General features: G+C 40.5%; 1 protein-coding gene across 1 annotated transcript; it reads left to right on the top strand.

Annotated features, from left to right (window-relative positions):
- Positions 1-275: 275 nt before the first annotated feature.
- On the top strand, positions 276-12,925 carry LOC119719699 (elongator complex protein 2-like). The gene is made up of 18 exons (XM_038189195.1): positions 276-429; positions 1,034-1,210; positions 2,262-2,511; positions 3,306-3,437; positions 4,406-4,555; positions 5,676-5,771; positions 5,961-6,061; positions 6,434-6,571; positions 6,673-6,828; positions 7,502-7,603; positions 8,166-8,255; positions 9,214-9,373; positions 9,913-10,043; positions 10,321-10,504; positions 11,075-11,196; positions 11,499-11,653; positions 11,799-11,900; positions 12,518-12,925. The coding sequence occupies exons 1-18, from the start codon at positions 301-303 to the stop codon at positions 12,651-12,653; spliced, it is 2,511 nt and encodes an 836-aa protein (XP_038045123.1). The 5' UTR covers positions 276-300; the 3' UTR covers positions 12,654-12,925.
- The last annotated feature ends 2,865 nt before the right edge of the window (positions 12,926-15,790 follow it).

Raw genomic sequence — 15,790 nt, 5'->3', positions numbered from 1 at the left:
CCCCCCCGGCCCCTAAAAATTACCCCCCCCCCCTTCCATTCAATCAATGTATATGCATGATATGCTAAAAATTTTCACTTGGCCAGCCCCTTTTACATTTTTGACGTCGAGTTGTACACGTAAGGAACATTAGTAAAAATCCAAAAAGTCCCCAGTACGTCACTACAACAAGTAGCCCCTCCCTCAGTGATGTCATTGAATAACTATTGACCAATGAAGTTCACGCTCTTGTTGGTCGCGCCCACACACGTGTGAATTTCGCGCGTTTTTTGCGTGAAGCATCGTGGGTAATATTTCAAGATGGCGGCCTCCATGGACACATGCTACATCAGTTGTTCCTGCAATCGAGTTCCACATTGTGTGCACTGGGGCGCTAATGGACTCGTGGCTTTTGGTACATTTAATTATGTAGCACTGTACGAAACAGAGGTAAGATTTTAGTTGTTGTCTGAAGATTTTAAGACTGCAATTGACATGATTCGTAGACCATGTTGACTTTTAAAGTTTTGTGTGTGCAATACTATGGGGCGTCCTTTGCGCCTTTGCAATATGCAGAACATTGTCACTCAGTCAAGACTTTTTCCATAAATGTTTGAAAGAGATGGTTGTTACCTTGTGTTGGACTTTATTTCCCCATGAAAAATCTTAGTCTTATTTTGCATGTCAGTTTGTCACAGTCTTGCATGTATTTGTCTGAAATATTGTTGAAATATTGAAATAGATAAGATGGTTGTTGGTAATTGCAGAAAACTGGAAGATCCCCCCCCCCCCCACCCTGCCCTAAAATTCAATGGCTACGGCCTACGCAGTCGAAGGAGCTAGAAAAATTCTGAAGCCCGGTTTATACTCTGCAGGAAAGTGAATGCGAACTTGTGACGTCATGGAGAGTATTTGCAAAAGTTGAACATATTTCAACTCGGGTGAATTTTGCAGCGAACGTTTCATGACATCAAATTCGCTTCGAATTCGCTTTCGCATGCAGTATGAACCAGGCTTAACTCCAAAGTAGTTCCCCCCCCCTTTTTTTATGCAGTCATCAGATTCAGCTGGGAAAATTTGTGGTCTACTCAGCAGTCACAAAGGCAAAGTCAACTGCGTCAAGTGGATAGAGTGTCCCTTCCTGGAGCAGAGAGGACAGCTGGCCCTGACAGAGCTGGTCTCTGGATCCCAAGATGGTGCTCTCATCGTGTGGAGAGGGACTGACAGTCAGGTGAGGATCTAGGCTGCTGACACCATGACCTCTTGGAGAGGTGTGTCATTGTCAAATAGCGAGTCAACCTAGGCCAAGTTCGCGCAAGGACTATAGTTGACCAATGGTTAACTAACGTTTGCCCGAACTCTGTCTAGTCGACGGTGGTTGACTACGCTAGTCGACTATTTGGAACCAGCCTACTGGGGTTGGTTGCTTCGCTGGTAACCAATAGCCGTGCGCATTCATAACGCTAGCAGAGAGCCAGGATCCAGAAGTTTTGCGATGACATTTTGACCAGCGTTTGACAAGAGACGTTCGCACGTTGCTATCAGTGCGCAGGCGTAAGGTACGTCACAAATCAACCACTAGTCGACTAATGGTCCTTGCCCGAACTTGGCCTTAGTTGAATCTATCAGCTCTGCACACAAGCACCCCCTCAACAGTAAGAAAGGGAGAGTTGGAGGTCACCACTAGGAGATCCATTTAATAATAAATAATAATAACTGGATTTATAGAGTGCCAAATTGCCTAAGGATACAAAGTACTGAACAAAGAATGAAACAGGGAAAGAAGACAAAGAAAAGAGGACAGCCAGCTACGATTTGGGGGAAAGGTGGGTCTTGAGACCCTTTTTGAAGGAGAAAAGAAATATCAGATAGTCACATGTGATGCAATCAAGCTGAATGAGTCGTTTGTCAGGAATTTTCATTTGGAGATTCAGGCCAAATTAGGGCCACTTCATCACATCACTTCATCACATCTCTTGGTGTTCCGACTTCCATAATTTGTAACTAAAGATGGTATCAGCATGCAGTTTTCACAGCAGTATTGCTGAGATTGTGCTTTTTTCAAATCTGTAAAAAAAAAAAATTGGCCAGGTTCGACAAACGACTCATTTAGCTTGATCGCATCACAAATATGCTAGCCACTTTTGCCAGTTTGTTTCCATATGCTTGAGCATGGTCAGACCACTAAAATGTGTTTTGATTGTGACAACAGAAAAACTAAATGTCACATCATTTCATTAAATTTTTTTCAATATTTGTAATACTATTGTTACTTTCAACAGCACCAGCAACATGCTAAACTCACTGGTCACACTGGAGCCGTAACAGCATTAGAGGCCGTCTACCTCCCAGACCAAAGCGGCCAGCTCTCCCTAGACTCACCCACGCTCGTTGCCAGCGCATCTGGCGATTCAACCGTGAAACTCTGGCGGAGGGCTGAAATCAGTGGCGATTTTGCCTGCCAGCAGAGCATAACATTCGGCAGTGGGTTTGCATTGGACATTGCACTGTACATTCTCCCCGGCACAAGGGGTAAGTGGGATCTGGATATCAACAGAGGGCGCGATCGGGCCTGTTCTCCTGTGAGACGGACTTGCCAATTTGATTATCTGGTCACATGACTTGGGACCTGGAGGACTTGTGGTGGACTTGTGATATCTTGCGATGACTTGTGATGTCTCTTGATAACTTGTGATAGATTTGTGATGACTTGTGAATCACAAGTTGTGATTACTTGTGATGTACTTGTGACATCTTATGATGACTTGCGTTGGACTTGTGATGTTTAGTGATGGACGTGTGATGACTTGAGACAGGATGACTTATGGTATCTTGTGATGACTTGTGGCTTCTTGTGATGACTTGTGGCTTCTTGTGACTACTTGTGGCAGCTTGTGACGACTTGTGACAACTTGTGACGACTTGTGATATCTTGTGACGACTTGTGATATCCTATGATGGACTTGTGATACTTAGTGATGGACTTGTGTTGACTTGAGACAGGATGACATATGGTATCTTGTGATGACTTGAGATATTATGTGAGGACTTGTGATATTATGTGAGGACTTGTGATATCCAATGATGACTTGTGATGCACTTGCGGTGTTTAGTGACAAACTTGTGATGACTAGAGATTGGATCACTGATGGTATCTTGTTATTACTTGTGACATCTTGCGGTGACGTGACAGACTTTTGAAATCTTGTGATGACTTGTGTTGGACTTACAATGACATTTGATAGACTGTTATGACCTATGAGGACTTGATCCCAACTCGGCTTCCATTCGTCGACTCAGGTTTTAACTCTCGTTTTGTTTCGCAGTGCCGTTGTTGGTCCTGGGAGGCGACGACACAAAACTTCATTTTTACCAGGAAGCAGACGGCCAATTTACAAGATGCCTGTCACTGACTGGCCATGAGGACTGGATCAGAGGAGTAGAAGTAACAGCTGATGGTGAGAAATTCAAAATTCATCTATCAGGCAGTTCCACTGTTAGTTTTGTTACATTTTAGCAATATACATGTAGCACCACTCTTTGGGTGCCTTTATCAACATGTGTAGCTATCAATTCTCCATTATGGTACCATCAATACATCTTACCAGGGCCCAATTTCATGTAGACCATCAGCCTGGGGTTTGGTCAGTAACGAATCAGGGCATAAATGATAATAGTGCGCAAGGTATACCGCCCCTAGAGTGGTTACAAGCATTTTGATGGACATTTTGGAAAAAAAGAGTGATAACACCCAAAAAGTTGCCACCGCTGCAATGCTATGACATATTTTCTAACTTTTGAGGTGTATACCTTGCCAATTATTCCCCTCATTTGATGCCGATGGCCAAAATTTTGGACCGAGGCTGATGGCCTAAGGCTCTGTTAACCACAGAATTCTGTGATTACAATTGCTTTTCTGCTGACCCCGCTAGCACACAAATTCTGTGCTAACCCTGTAAGCACAGAATCCGTAGTTACAGGATGTACGCATGCGCAGAAGCCACAATTCCTCGCTAACCTGTGAAATACGCTTACCGTTATTACAGCATTTTCTGCTACAGTTAAGCAGGGATTTTTTCACTTATGGTAAGCACAGGCATGTAACTTTTCCTCGGATCCAATGATTTCCTCGTTTCTTTACTTCTCATGAATGGCATTACAAGTTAAAAAAATACTGTACAAAGTCTTGTGTGGTTTGGACTTTCCTCGTTTTTTCTAAATTCCCAGTTGCATGCCTGTAAACAGAGCCAAGAAATTTGGCCCTGATCTATTGTGTTGTGTCTGGTAGGGTTAAAGTGTTTTTTTTATAAGCCATTTTTGTGTCCACAGTTCTTGGGGTATTTGAGCATGGAGCCCGTAGGCACCGAATGTTTTGTACAAATGTTTTGTTTGTATTTGTAAATCCTTCTGTTTGTGCCTCTTCAAGATACTGGGGATCTCCTTGTGGCTAGCTGCTCCCAGGATTGCTTCATTCGGCTCTGGCGAGTCCAAGCCGAGCCGGGCAAGGACGACGTGGTTGAAGCGAGCGAGGGGGAGCTGAGACTGAAGGGAAATAAATTCCACGCAGCTTGGGAAGGTAATGGACGTCAGAGGAAGATCTTTTGAATAAATACCTGGGTACTTCGGCACAGAATCATCCTGAAGTAAATCCAACACTACAGTAAAGTTGAGGTGTTGCAGGGGGAGGGGGTGTTCCTTTCCCCCCAACAAAAATGAAACAGGAGGGGGAGGGAGAAGGGATAGGTAGCCAAGCATCTGATCAACGTACTGAAGGCGCTCTCTGCCCACGGCCTGCTTGTGCATGGCACACCGTACGCAAATATCATCTGCCTCACATAATTTCTCAAATCTCGGCTTTGTCTTAGTCTCCAACTTCAACCCCCCCCCCCCCCCCCCGCACCCACCCCCATTCCCTCACCCCCATTCCCTCACCCCCAAACCCTACCTCCCACCCACCCCAACTAACAATTTCTATGCCATTGCCTTAGCAACCCACCGTACTTTGTACTGACTCAAAACTTGAAGAATACCTTGTCGTGTCAGTGCAACAAGTTGTAACTCAATGCTGCAACAAAGTCGTATCTCGCGCGAATTCGCTCCGTGCAACAAGGTCATATCTCGATGTCCAATGACTTTGCGTGTACATCAGGGTTATTTTAAGCGGGATACGACCTTTTGACATTGAAAACATGACGTCACTCGCCATTTTTTTGTCTATGCAAAGACCTTGTTGCATAGACACGACAACCTCACCATTCTGTGCTGGCAAAAGTTTTGTGTATTGCATCTCCACAAAATTGTCTCTGTGATAACTTTAGTAATTTGAAACGGCTAGATAAAGTTCAAATATAAGGAGATAAACTCAGACAGGTACATAAGATAGAGATAATAGAGATAATCAGGAACATGACGTAAGCACTATAGAAAGCAGGAGGTTGTGGGTTCGATTCCCACCCGAGTTATTTTTTGCTCACTTTCACTTTGTGGGTAACACACTGAGTATACAGCGTTTCTACATCGGTGAAGGGCAAACCATTATTGAATTTACATCACCCCGACGCAAAAATCCATCTTATAAATAGGAACATGTTTACTTATTCCACAGCCTTTGAAATTCAAAGTCAGCAATTTTTTTTAGAAAATATCTTGCCATAACGTACTTCTTTTTTTTTTTTACTTCTTGTCTTTCAATTCAGGTGGTGAGGCTCATTATTCTGTGGTGCTAGAGAGCGTGCTGGCCGGTCATGAACAGTGGGTCTACGGGTTACATTGGCAACCGTCAACTTACAGAGGTACGATATGTTCATTTGTTTCGCTAGGAATAATATGTGGATTTTGTATTACATTGTGTTAAATTGTATTACATTGTATTAAATTGTATTACATTGTATTACATTGTATTACATTGTACTTACTCCTTAATGAATCCATAAAGCCATATGGGACCATGCAGACAGTTTATTTGTTTGGTCATTTCTCAGATGGGAGGAGACACCAGGAGCCCCGCCTACTCTCCGCCTCCATGGACAAGACCATGATCATATGGAAGCTGGACAGCGAATCAGGGGTGTGGCTGGATCATGTGAGTTGTGTTTATTCATGAGATGAATTCATTGAAGTAATGGCCACATTGAAGGAATGGATCCTTGTTTTTTTGCTTCTTGAACTTTTGGGGACGTGTCCTCAAACTAAGATTTGATGAAGTTAAATTTTGTAAAGATGAAATTTTACATTTTTATTCTTAAAGAGTAAAGTCTGATCTGATTAAAATGAGTCAGATGTAACAAAAAAATTAAATAGTCAAATGATTGTTGTTAAAGGCATGCATTCGCTAATGAATGTGAATAAGATAAATTTCTTTCTCCCACAGTAAACGATAGGTGTTAAAGGACCAATGAAATATGTGGATTAGCTCATGCATATGTATAAGGTATACTTTTCTGCTCTCCTATAGGTTAGGGTAGGTGAGGTGGGCGGTAACACCTTGGGCCTGTACGGCTGCCAGTTCAGTCCTGACGGGAACGCAATCTTAGCTCACGGCTACCAAGGAGCGTTTCATCTGTGGGCGAGGGACACTTCCAATCCCGATAGAGTAAGTTGTCTTCGCGTCGTAACATTTTGATAAAAATTGATGAAGTTTCTTCAAGCTAAACCAAACGGCTCTTTACTTGTGGTTATTTTTTTTTTTGGCAGACGAGTGACCAGTGGTCACCAATGCCGGTGGTCAGCGGTCACTACGCCGGTGTGCAGGACATAGTCTGGGATCCCCAGGGTGGGGAATTCCTGATGAGCGTGGGTTCGGACCAGACGACACGACTACACGCCCCCTGGCGACGACCAGGCTACAAGGTAAACACCTTTGAGTTGTATCACCGCTACATTTATATAATAATAATAATAATAATAATAATAGCAGTCATTTATACAGCACTTTCACATCAGGGTTTCAGAGCGCTTTACAATTATTATTTTACCTGTGTCAACGGGCAAACACTCTTGAAACCTTCTCAACTCCCTAGGGAGCATACACGGCCGGTAGGCAACCATTTCCGCGCTTTTGGCTATAATCAACCTCTTACAGTCACCAACACTGCCCTCACAGGTACCCATCTACTCCTGGGTGGAGAGAAGCAATGAGTGACAAAGTGCCTTGCCCAAGGGCAAATGCACCATGACCACAGGCAATATCTCCTCGCGTAATATTCAATTTGCAACTTCTCAAACTGCATCATTTCTCATAAACCGTTGTTAATCTCAGACGATTTACAGTCTTTGGTAGCAAACGGGGTATCAATATGTAGCTAACACAATGCCCCAAAGGTCTATATAAATGACATCATCATAAGACGATCAGATTAAAACTTATGACCCCTCCAATGAGCCTGGACTTTTTTTTTGTTTAGAAAAAAAAATCCCTTTAGCAACCACAGCACCAAGTGCCATATTACGTAGCTTCATGACTCGAGAATAGTTGACTTGGCAACGTGTTTTAACCCTTCTTTGTTTTTGCCTTTGTTTCTAGACCACGTGGCATGAGATCGCTCGACCCCAGGTCCACGGCTACGACATGCAGTGCCTGGCAATGGTCGACAGATTCCGTCTGGCCTCGGGAGCTGACGAAAAGGTTTCTGCTTCAATCAAAATTCAGCTTTATTTTTTTTCAAAAAAAAAAAATTAGTAAATTTTTCAAATAGTAAATTGTTTTGCGGTAATTAAAAATAAGCCCCAGGACCAGCCCCATGCAGTGTGCATTGCATGAAATTTTGGCCGGTAAACCGTTTTTCCTAAGATAATATTTTCTGTGTTCAGCAGGGAAATTGTATAGTATCTAGACACCACTTCTTTGGTTATGTACAAAGTCAATGGAGAGACGGGTGCATATATTTCCTAGCAAAATTGGAAAATGGAAATGTTTCTCAGTCCCAGATTCATGTCTTTTCAACATTTTTGCAATGATTGACCTTTATTGAGATGATATATGAAGAAAAAGTGGCGTCAGGTTGCAACATTCTTTCCCTCAGCAGTGCACTGAAATTGGCCGCTGTTACAATTGTTCAAATTTTACAATTTCCAAGTCCAGAAAGTTTACCACAGATTACTAAGTATGGGAGACTTGCAGCCAAAAAAGGGGGGGGGGGCGAAGGAATTTCAAATTTACTGAACTGTTGTCTTGTTTGTTGTCCTAGGTCTTGCGAGTGTTTGAGGCCCCAAGAAACTTCATTGCGAACTTTGGCAGGATATCGAGTATTGACGTCAGACAGGATCTTGAGGACAGGGTAAGGATTTGTTTGAAATTAAAAACCAAGAGTTCTACTTAATCATGGAATTCTTGAGCTTATGATCATCATTCCGTACCTACAGCACAAGAACAGAAATGTGCTAAACCGTTTGCACGCAGAATACTTTATTACGGGAAGCATATATGTTGTAGCTGGTCAGTCAGTGGGTTAGTTGATTTGCTTGTTGGTCGGTCAGTTGGTTGGTTGGTCGGTCGGTTGGTTGGTTGGTCAGTCGGTCGTTTGGTTGGTTGTAGTGCTCGGCTGGGCATGTTTTCTAGTTGTGGCGGATGGCCCGTCTCTTTTTTAGTCTCTGTTTTTGTTAGTAAATTTGTTTAACTATAGTGTAAAGCTTTAAATGTTTTTAACTTTAACTTGGATATTTTTTTACTTTTTATTGTACTGCACTATGAGTAATCTTGATTTGGATATATATTGCAGAATATGGATGTAATTGTATTTATTATGTTCACAAGCTAAAGTTGCTTGCTACATGTACCTTTGAAATACATTTACCATTTGCACAGAATTACCTAAAGTAATCTGATTTTGGAAGGTTCTTCATTTAATACTCCAAGCAGGAACTTAACGGGGCCAAATTTTCTTTTTTGGAAAAGAAAAATAGCTTAGCACGTTGATTATACTCTGCCAACATTAGCCGGGAACCGGTCACAGGCAGTGTGCATCTAGTGAAATTTTTTGGCTGGTAACCCATTGTCGCTATGCCAATATTTTCTGTGCTTAGCAAAATTTGAGTGCAGATTAGCTCTGTGAATGGATTGATCCATTAAGCCCCGCCCCATGACGCATTGACCAATCACAGCCATAATTAATATTCAACATGCGTGTACACAAGTCTGACAAGCTTGCAGGAGGGCGGAGCCTAATGCAATGTTCCATTGAACCCAGAAGACCAGTTTTGAATGAAAGACTCAAATTGTTGTCTTTACTTTTGTAGAAGAAAAGTGATATTCCTGAAGGAGCGAGCGTCCCAGCCTTGGGTTTGTCCAACAAAGCGGTGTTCCAGGGAGGCGCGGGGATGCCGACTTCGGACCGCGAGATCTCGCACCCGAGCGAGATGTACCCCGAGATTTACTTCAACCCGCTAGAACTGGCAGGTAATGCAACGTTTGAAAAAATTTTCTTCAAAAAAAAAAATTAATAATTTCACAGACCAGTTTAATAATAATAATAATAATAATGAAAATTTATATAGCGCCGGTATCCGCCGCTTGCGGCGCTCATGGCGCTGCACTGCACAACAACCAGAAACCAATAACAATAAAGAAGCACCTGGTTGACTCGACCCTCCACCCGTCAAGTTTAGTGTCTTTAATATATTGAACAAGTACGTTTTTTACAAAAATAATGTCTTCGTTTACTTTTTGGATAGCTGTAAATGATATATGCCTGTAAGCAGTATGCTGAAAGCTATAGAAAAATACACCAACAGCTAAACATGTCCAAGCTCGATCATCCACAAATGTAAAAACTGCAAACTTGCACATTCCATTTTGTCAATGTTGGCCAACAAATGTTGACTTTTGCACATTATACGGTCGGTACAAGAGAATCCGGCCAACATCAGCAAAGTTTTGCTTTATTAAGTAAAATAAATGATTAACCAAACATCCCCCCTTCCTTTTTTTTACCCCAGGTCCGCCCACAGAGGAACACCTACTCCAGAACACCCTATGGCCAGAGACGCAGAAGCTGTACGGTCACAGTTATGAGATCTTTAGCATTGCTAGTCATCCTAACGGGAGCGTCTTGGCGTCAGCCTGCAAGGTGAGCAAGGGGTATATTTACTGAGGGTTCCCACATTCATGGAAAAATCCTGGAAAATTCTGGAATTGAACCCTAACCACTTTGACCCATTTGGCTTGGATCCATCCTCAATCCATTAAAACCCTCCAATTGCCACTATATAACAATTTTGATACAACCTCAATTCAGGTGACATGCCTTTAAAAAATTCATTTGAAATGCCTTGAAGCAACTCCACTAAAACCATTTCATTTTTTTCTTCACAAATGCTTAAGTTCCTTCATCCTTTCCTCTGTAGGCATCCAAGCCCGAGTACGCGACCATAATCCTCTGGGACACGGCGTCTTGGCGTCAGTTGAGCCAGCTCTCCGCCCACTCCCTGACCGTGACCCTGCTAGCGTTCTCCCACGACGGCCAGCGTCTTCTGGCAGTCTCCAGAGACAGGACCTGGTCCCTCTTCCAAGAGACAAAATCCAAAAGTGGTGAGCAAAGAAAAAGTAACGTCTGTCACGAGCCAATATGGCCCATCAGGCCAGCATTTATCTCTGGTTTCCATGGCATGAAGCAACTGAGAATATTTCTATTCCTCCTGGATGGGATGCTAGTCCATCGCAGGTTACTCCCCAGCTAATGCCGGTACCCATTTATACTCCTGGGTGGAGAGAGGCAAGTGGGGTAAAGTGGCTTGCCCAAGGACATAAAGTTTGGCCAGCAGCTGGATTCGAACCTCTGACCCTCTGATCATGAGTCACGAACCCTAAACACCAGGCCACACTCAGTGTTAAATACCCCCCCCCCCCCCAATTTCACAAACATAATTTCATAAAAACTGTATACTCAGTGTTGTCCGAGGTCTTGTGAAAAAAATCACAAGAAAACTCAGGTTGGACTCGAACCCACAACCTTCTCATTTTTGACGGGTAAGCTGTTTCTGCTTAGCACATATTTTCTGTGCTTAGGAGAGGAAAACTTGTAAGTTTTGGAGAAAAGTCTTAAAACTTATGAACCATGAAACCTTTCATTATGCCGTTTTTCCTTTTTATTCTTGGCAGGTTGTCCCTACACATTGGAGGCATGCACAGATAAGAAAACCTCCGTCCACACGCGCATCATCTGGTCATGTGCCTGGTCACATGACGACCAGTACTTCGCCACGGCGTCACGGGATAAAAAAGTAGGTTGAACCTTGACCTTTTCTTTCGTAAAATAAATTAAAAGTTTGAAATTTGCCCGTAAAAGCAGTTTCAAGTTATAAATTTGATTTAGGTTAAAAAAGCTTAAGATGTAACAATGATGATAATAGGATTTATGTAGCGCTTTAACAAAGAACCAAAATGATTTACATTTCCAACACTTTAAACGTTGATTTGCATAAATAAATTGCAATAATTCCCAATAATCTTGTCCATTTGGAACTTTGTTAATTACATTCGGTGTGCTAAATAACAAATTCCCATATGAAATTGTATTTTCCAGGTCATTTTTTGGGGTCAAAGGTCGACCAGCCAGGATGGGGACACAGCATCACCCACTTGCCTTGGCAACTACCGAGCATGCTCAGTGCCTTTTGACCTGAAGGATGCAGTGACGGCAGTAGACTTCGCTCCAGTGTTAAACAGTGTCGATTCAAGGTAAATTAAGTCACTTTTATGGTTAAAACAATTCCACATTACTGTTTTTCTCTGTTCTCTATAAAACCAAACTAATTCAGTGGTCTTGAGACTGAAGTGATTTTTGGACCAACCTGTTTTGATAGTTTTCATTTCTTTATTGCAGTTACATTTTAGCTGTTGGGTTGGAGGCAGGAACGATGGCCGTACTGAAATGGGACTCGGAGAAACCCAACGACTGGCAGACGTGTTTCCGCTTTCCAACACAGTAAGTTTGTTAAATAATTACGCATAAATATTTACTTCTTATTTTTGCAAGAATTTTCAAATCAATATTGTGTCTTTAAAAGTGACTTCACATCCTTTTAACTTTGAAGGAGCTGAGAAAATATTTAGTTGAACAAAAAAAATCTAATGTTTTCAGACTCGAGACAGTGATACCATGTTAATTATCCGCAGGATTAATTTTTGTGGAAAGAGGGCAGGGTTTTGTTTTATGCGGTACATTATGGGGGAAATGCTAGGCCTGTGTGACTAGTGCGATTAGAGGTATTACTTGATAAATAAATAATACGTTACTAGTTGCGACTAGTCACTATTTATCGCAACTAGTCGCGATTATTGATGCGCAATTACAGCTATGTCATGCACAAAGAATGTCACATTTTCTCTGTGTTCAAAATGATAGAAACACAGTGGCAATTGTAATAAAAACACTACTAGAGAATGCTAGTCTAGTTTTGGAGTAGTAAACTCATTGAGAGAAGAAAAAAATTTGAGCAAGCTCAAAAAATCTAGGGGTCCTAAAAGTAACTCATGCCTAAATGTTAAAAAATCCAGCATCAACCGACATCCGTATCTAAATTCTAAATTTTTTTTTTACAGACAATGCCACACCATGACAGTCAAGAGGCTGCGTTGGAGACCAGAGGTCAAAGGTCACACATCACATCTCCAGCTTGCCAGCTGCAGCTCGGACGGCAGCGTACGTATCCACAGTATTGAGGGCAACTCGTTATGACGACAGAGGTCACATGATGACCCCATGGTTACATCTTCGTCGTTTCTCTCTAGATAATGTTTTAGATAGTGACATGTTTTTGTGAGGGGTTTGTGCATAAATAGTACATGGTGCTTACTGAATCAAATGCCTATAAGTGGAATTGGAATGTGTTTTACGGTCCCTTAGGCATTTGAAAGCAAGTTTCAAGGAATTCCATTTTTTGCTCAAAATGAAAAAAAATGCAAGGGGTTAGTCTTACATTTTTATCAAAATTCGGCCAAAAATTGATTTTTTCTCCAAACAATGTAGAAATTCCTTTGGAAGTCAGAGGAGCACAAATCAATACTCAAACACCCAATATTTTGAAGATTTTGGGCAAAAATCATCGATTTTGTGAGAAATTAATTAACATTTTTGACTGATTTGGCCCCATATTTTCATCCAAATTTTTTTGGAAAAGCATATCTTTCTACAAATAGAATTGGAATGTGTTCTAGGGTCCCTTAGGCATCTTTCTAGTAAGTTTTAAGGAATTCCTTTTTTTGGTCAAAATTGAAAAAAATGCAAGGGGTTAGCCTTGCATTTTTATCAAAATTTGGCCAAAAAATGACTTTTCTCCAAACAATGCAGAAATTCCTTTGGATGTCAGAGGAGCACCAATCAACACTCAAACACCCAATATTTTGAAGATTTGGGCAAAAACCATCAATTTTGCGAGAAATTGATTAACATTTTTGACTGATTTGGCCCCATATTTTCACCCAAATTTTCTTTAGAAAAGCATATCTTTCTACAAATGGAATTGGAATGTGTTCTTGGGTCCCTTAGGCATCTTTCAAGCAAGTTTCAAGGAATTCCATTTTTGTTTCAAAATTGAAAAAAATGCAAGGGGTTAGCCTTACATTTTTATCAAGATTTGGCCAAAAAATGACTTTTCTCCAAACAATGCAGAAATTCCTTTGGATGTCAGAGGAGCACCAATCAATACTCAAACACCCAATATTTTGAAGATTTGGGCAAAAACCATCAATTTTGCGAGAAATTGATTAACATTTTTGACTGATTTGGCCCCATATTTTCACCCAAATTTTCTTTAGAAAAGCATATCTTTCTACAAATGGAATTGGAATGTGTTCTTGGGTCCCTTAGGCATCTTTCAAGCAAGTTTCAAGGAATTCCATTTTTGTTTCAAAATTGAAAAAAATGCAAGGGGTTAGCCTTACATTTTTATCAAAATTTGGCCAAAAAATGACTTTTCTCCAAACAATGCAGAAATTCCTTTGGATGTCAGAGGAACACCAATCAATACTCAAACACCCAATATTTTGAAGATTTGGGCAAAAACCATCAATTTTGTGAGAAATTCATTAACATTTTTGACTGATTTGGCCCCATATTTTACCAATTTTTTTTTTTTTGAAAAGCATATCTTTCTACAAATGGAATTGGAATGTATTCTAGGGTCCCTTAGGCATCTTTCAAGCAAGTTTCAAGGAATTCCAATTTTTGGTCAAAATTGAAAAAAAATGTAAGGGGTTAGCCTTACATTTTTATCAAAATTTGGCCAAAAAATGACTTTTCTCCAAACAATGCAGAAATTCCTTTGGATATCAGAGGAGCACCAATCAATACTCAAACACCCAATATTTTGAAGATTTGGGCAAAAACCATCAATTTTGTGAGAAATTCATTAACATTTTTGACTGATTTGGCCCCATATTTTCACCCAATTTTTTTTTTTGGAAAAGCATATCTTTCTACAAATGGAATTGGAATGTATTCTAGGGTCCCTCAGGCATCTTTCAAGCAAGTTTCAAGGAATTCCAATTTTTGGTCAAAATTGAAAAAAAATGTAAGGGGTTAGCCTTACATTTTTATCAAAATTTGGCCATAAAAATGACTTTTCTCCAAACAATGCAGAAATTCCTTTGGATGTCAGAGGAGCACCAATCAATACTCAAACACCCAATATTTTTGAAGATTTGGGCAAAAACCATCAATTTTGTGAGAAATTCATTAAAATTTTTGACTGATTTGGCCCCATATTTTCACCCAATTTTTTTTTGGAAAAGCATATCTTTCTACAAATGGAATTGGAATGTATTCTAGGGTCCCTTAGGCATCTTTCAAGCAAGTTTCAAGGAATTCCAATTTTTGGTCAAAATTGAAAAAAAATGTAAGGGGTTAGCCTTACATTTTTATCAAAATTTGGCCAAAAAATGACTTTTCTCCAAACAATGCAGAAATTCCTTTGGATATCAGAGGAGCACCAATCAATACTCAAACACCCAACATTTTTTCAGATTTGGGCAAAAACCATCAATTTTGTGAGAAATTCATTAAAATTTTTGACTGATTTGGCCCCATTTTTTCACCCATTTTTTTTTTGGAAAAGCATATCTTTCTACAAATGGAATTGGAATGTATTCTAGGGTCCCTTAGGCATCTTTCAAGCAAGTTTCAAGGAATTCCAATTTTTGGTCAAAATTGAAAAAAAATGTAAGGGGTTAGCCTTACATTTTTATCAAAATTTGGCCAAAAAATGACTTTTCTCCAAACAATGCAGAAATTCCTTTGGACGTCAGAGGAGCACCAATCAATACTCAAACACCCAATATTTTGAAGATTTGGGCAAAAACCATCAATTTTGTGAGAAATTCATTAACATTTTTGACTGATTTGGCCCCATATTTTCACCCAATTTTTTTTTGGAAAAGCATATCTTTCTACAAATGGAATTGGAATGTATTCTAGGGTCCCTTAGGCATCTTTCAAGCAAGTTTCAAGGAATTCCAATTTTTGGTCAAAATTGAAAAAAAATGTAAGGGGTTAGCCTTACATTTTTATCAAAATTTGGCCAAAAAATGACTTTTCTCCAAACAATGCAGAAATTCCTTTGGACGTCAGAGGAGCACCAATCAATACTCAAACACCCAATATTTTGAAGATTTGGGCAAAAACCATCAATTTTGTGAGAAATTCATTAACATTTTTGACTGATTTGGCCCCATATTTTCACCCAATTTTCTTTTGGAAAAGCATATCTTTCTACAAATGGAATTGGAATGTATTCTAGGGTCCCTTAGGCATCTTTCAAGCAAGTTTCAAGGAATTCCAATTTTTGGTCAAAATTGAAAAAAAATGTAAGGGGTTAG

This window comes from Patiria miniata, unplaced genomic scaffold (genome assembly GCF_015706575.1).
Source record: "Patiria miniata isolate m_02_andy unplaced genomic scaffold, ASM1570657v1 HiC_scaffold_8, whole genome shotgun sequence".
NCBI lineage: Eukaryota > Metazoa > Echinodermata > Asteroidea > Valvatida > Asterinidae > Patiria > Patiria miniata.
This window is presented reverse-complemented; position numbering and strand designations above follow the sequence as displayed.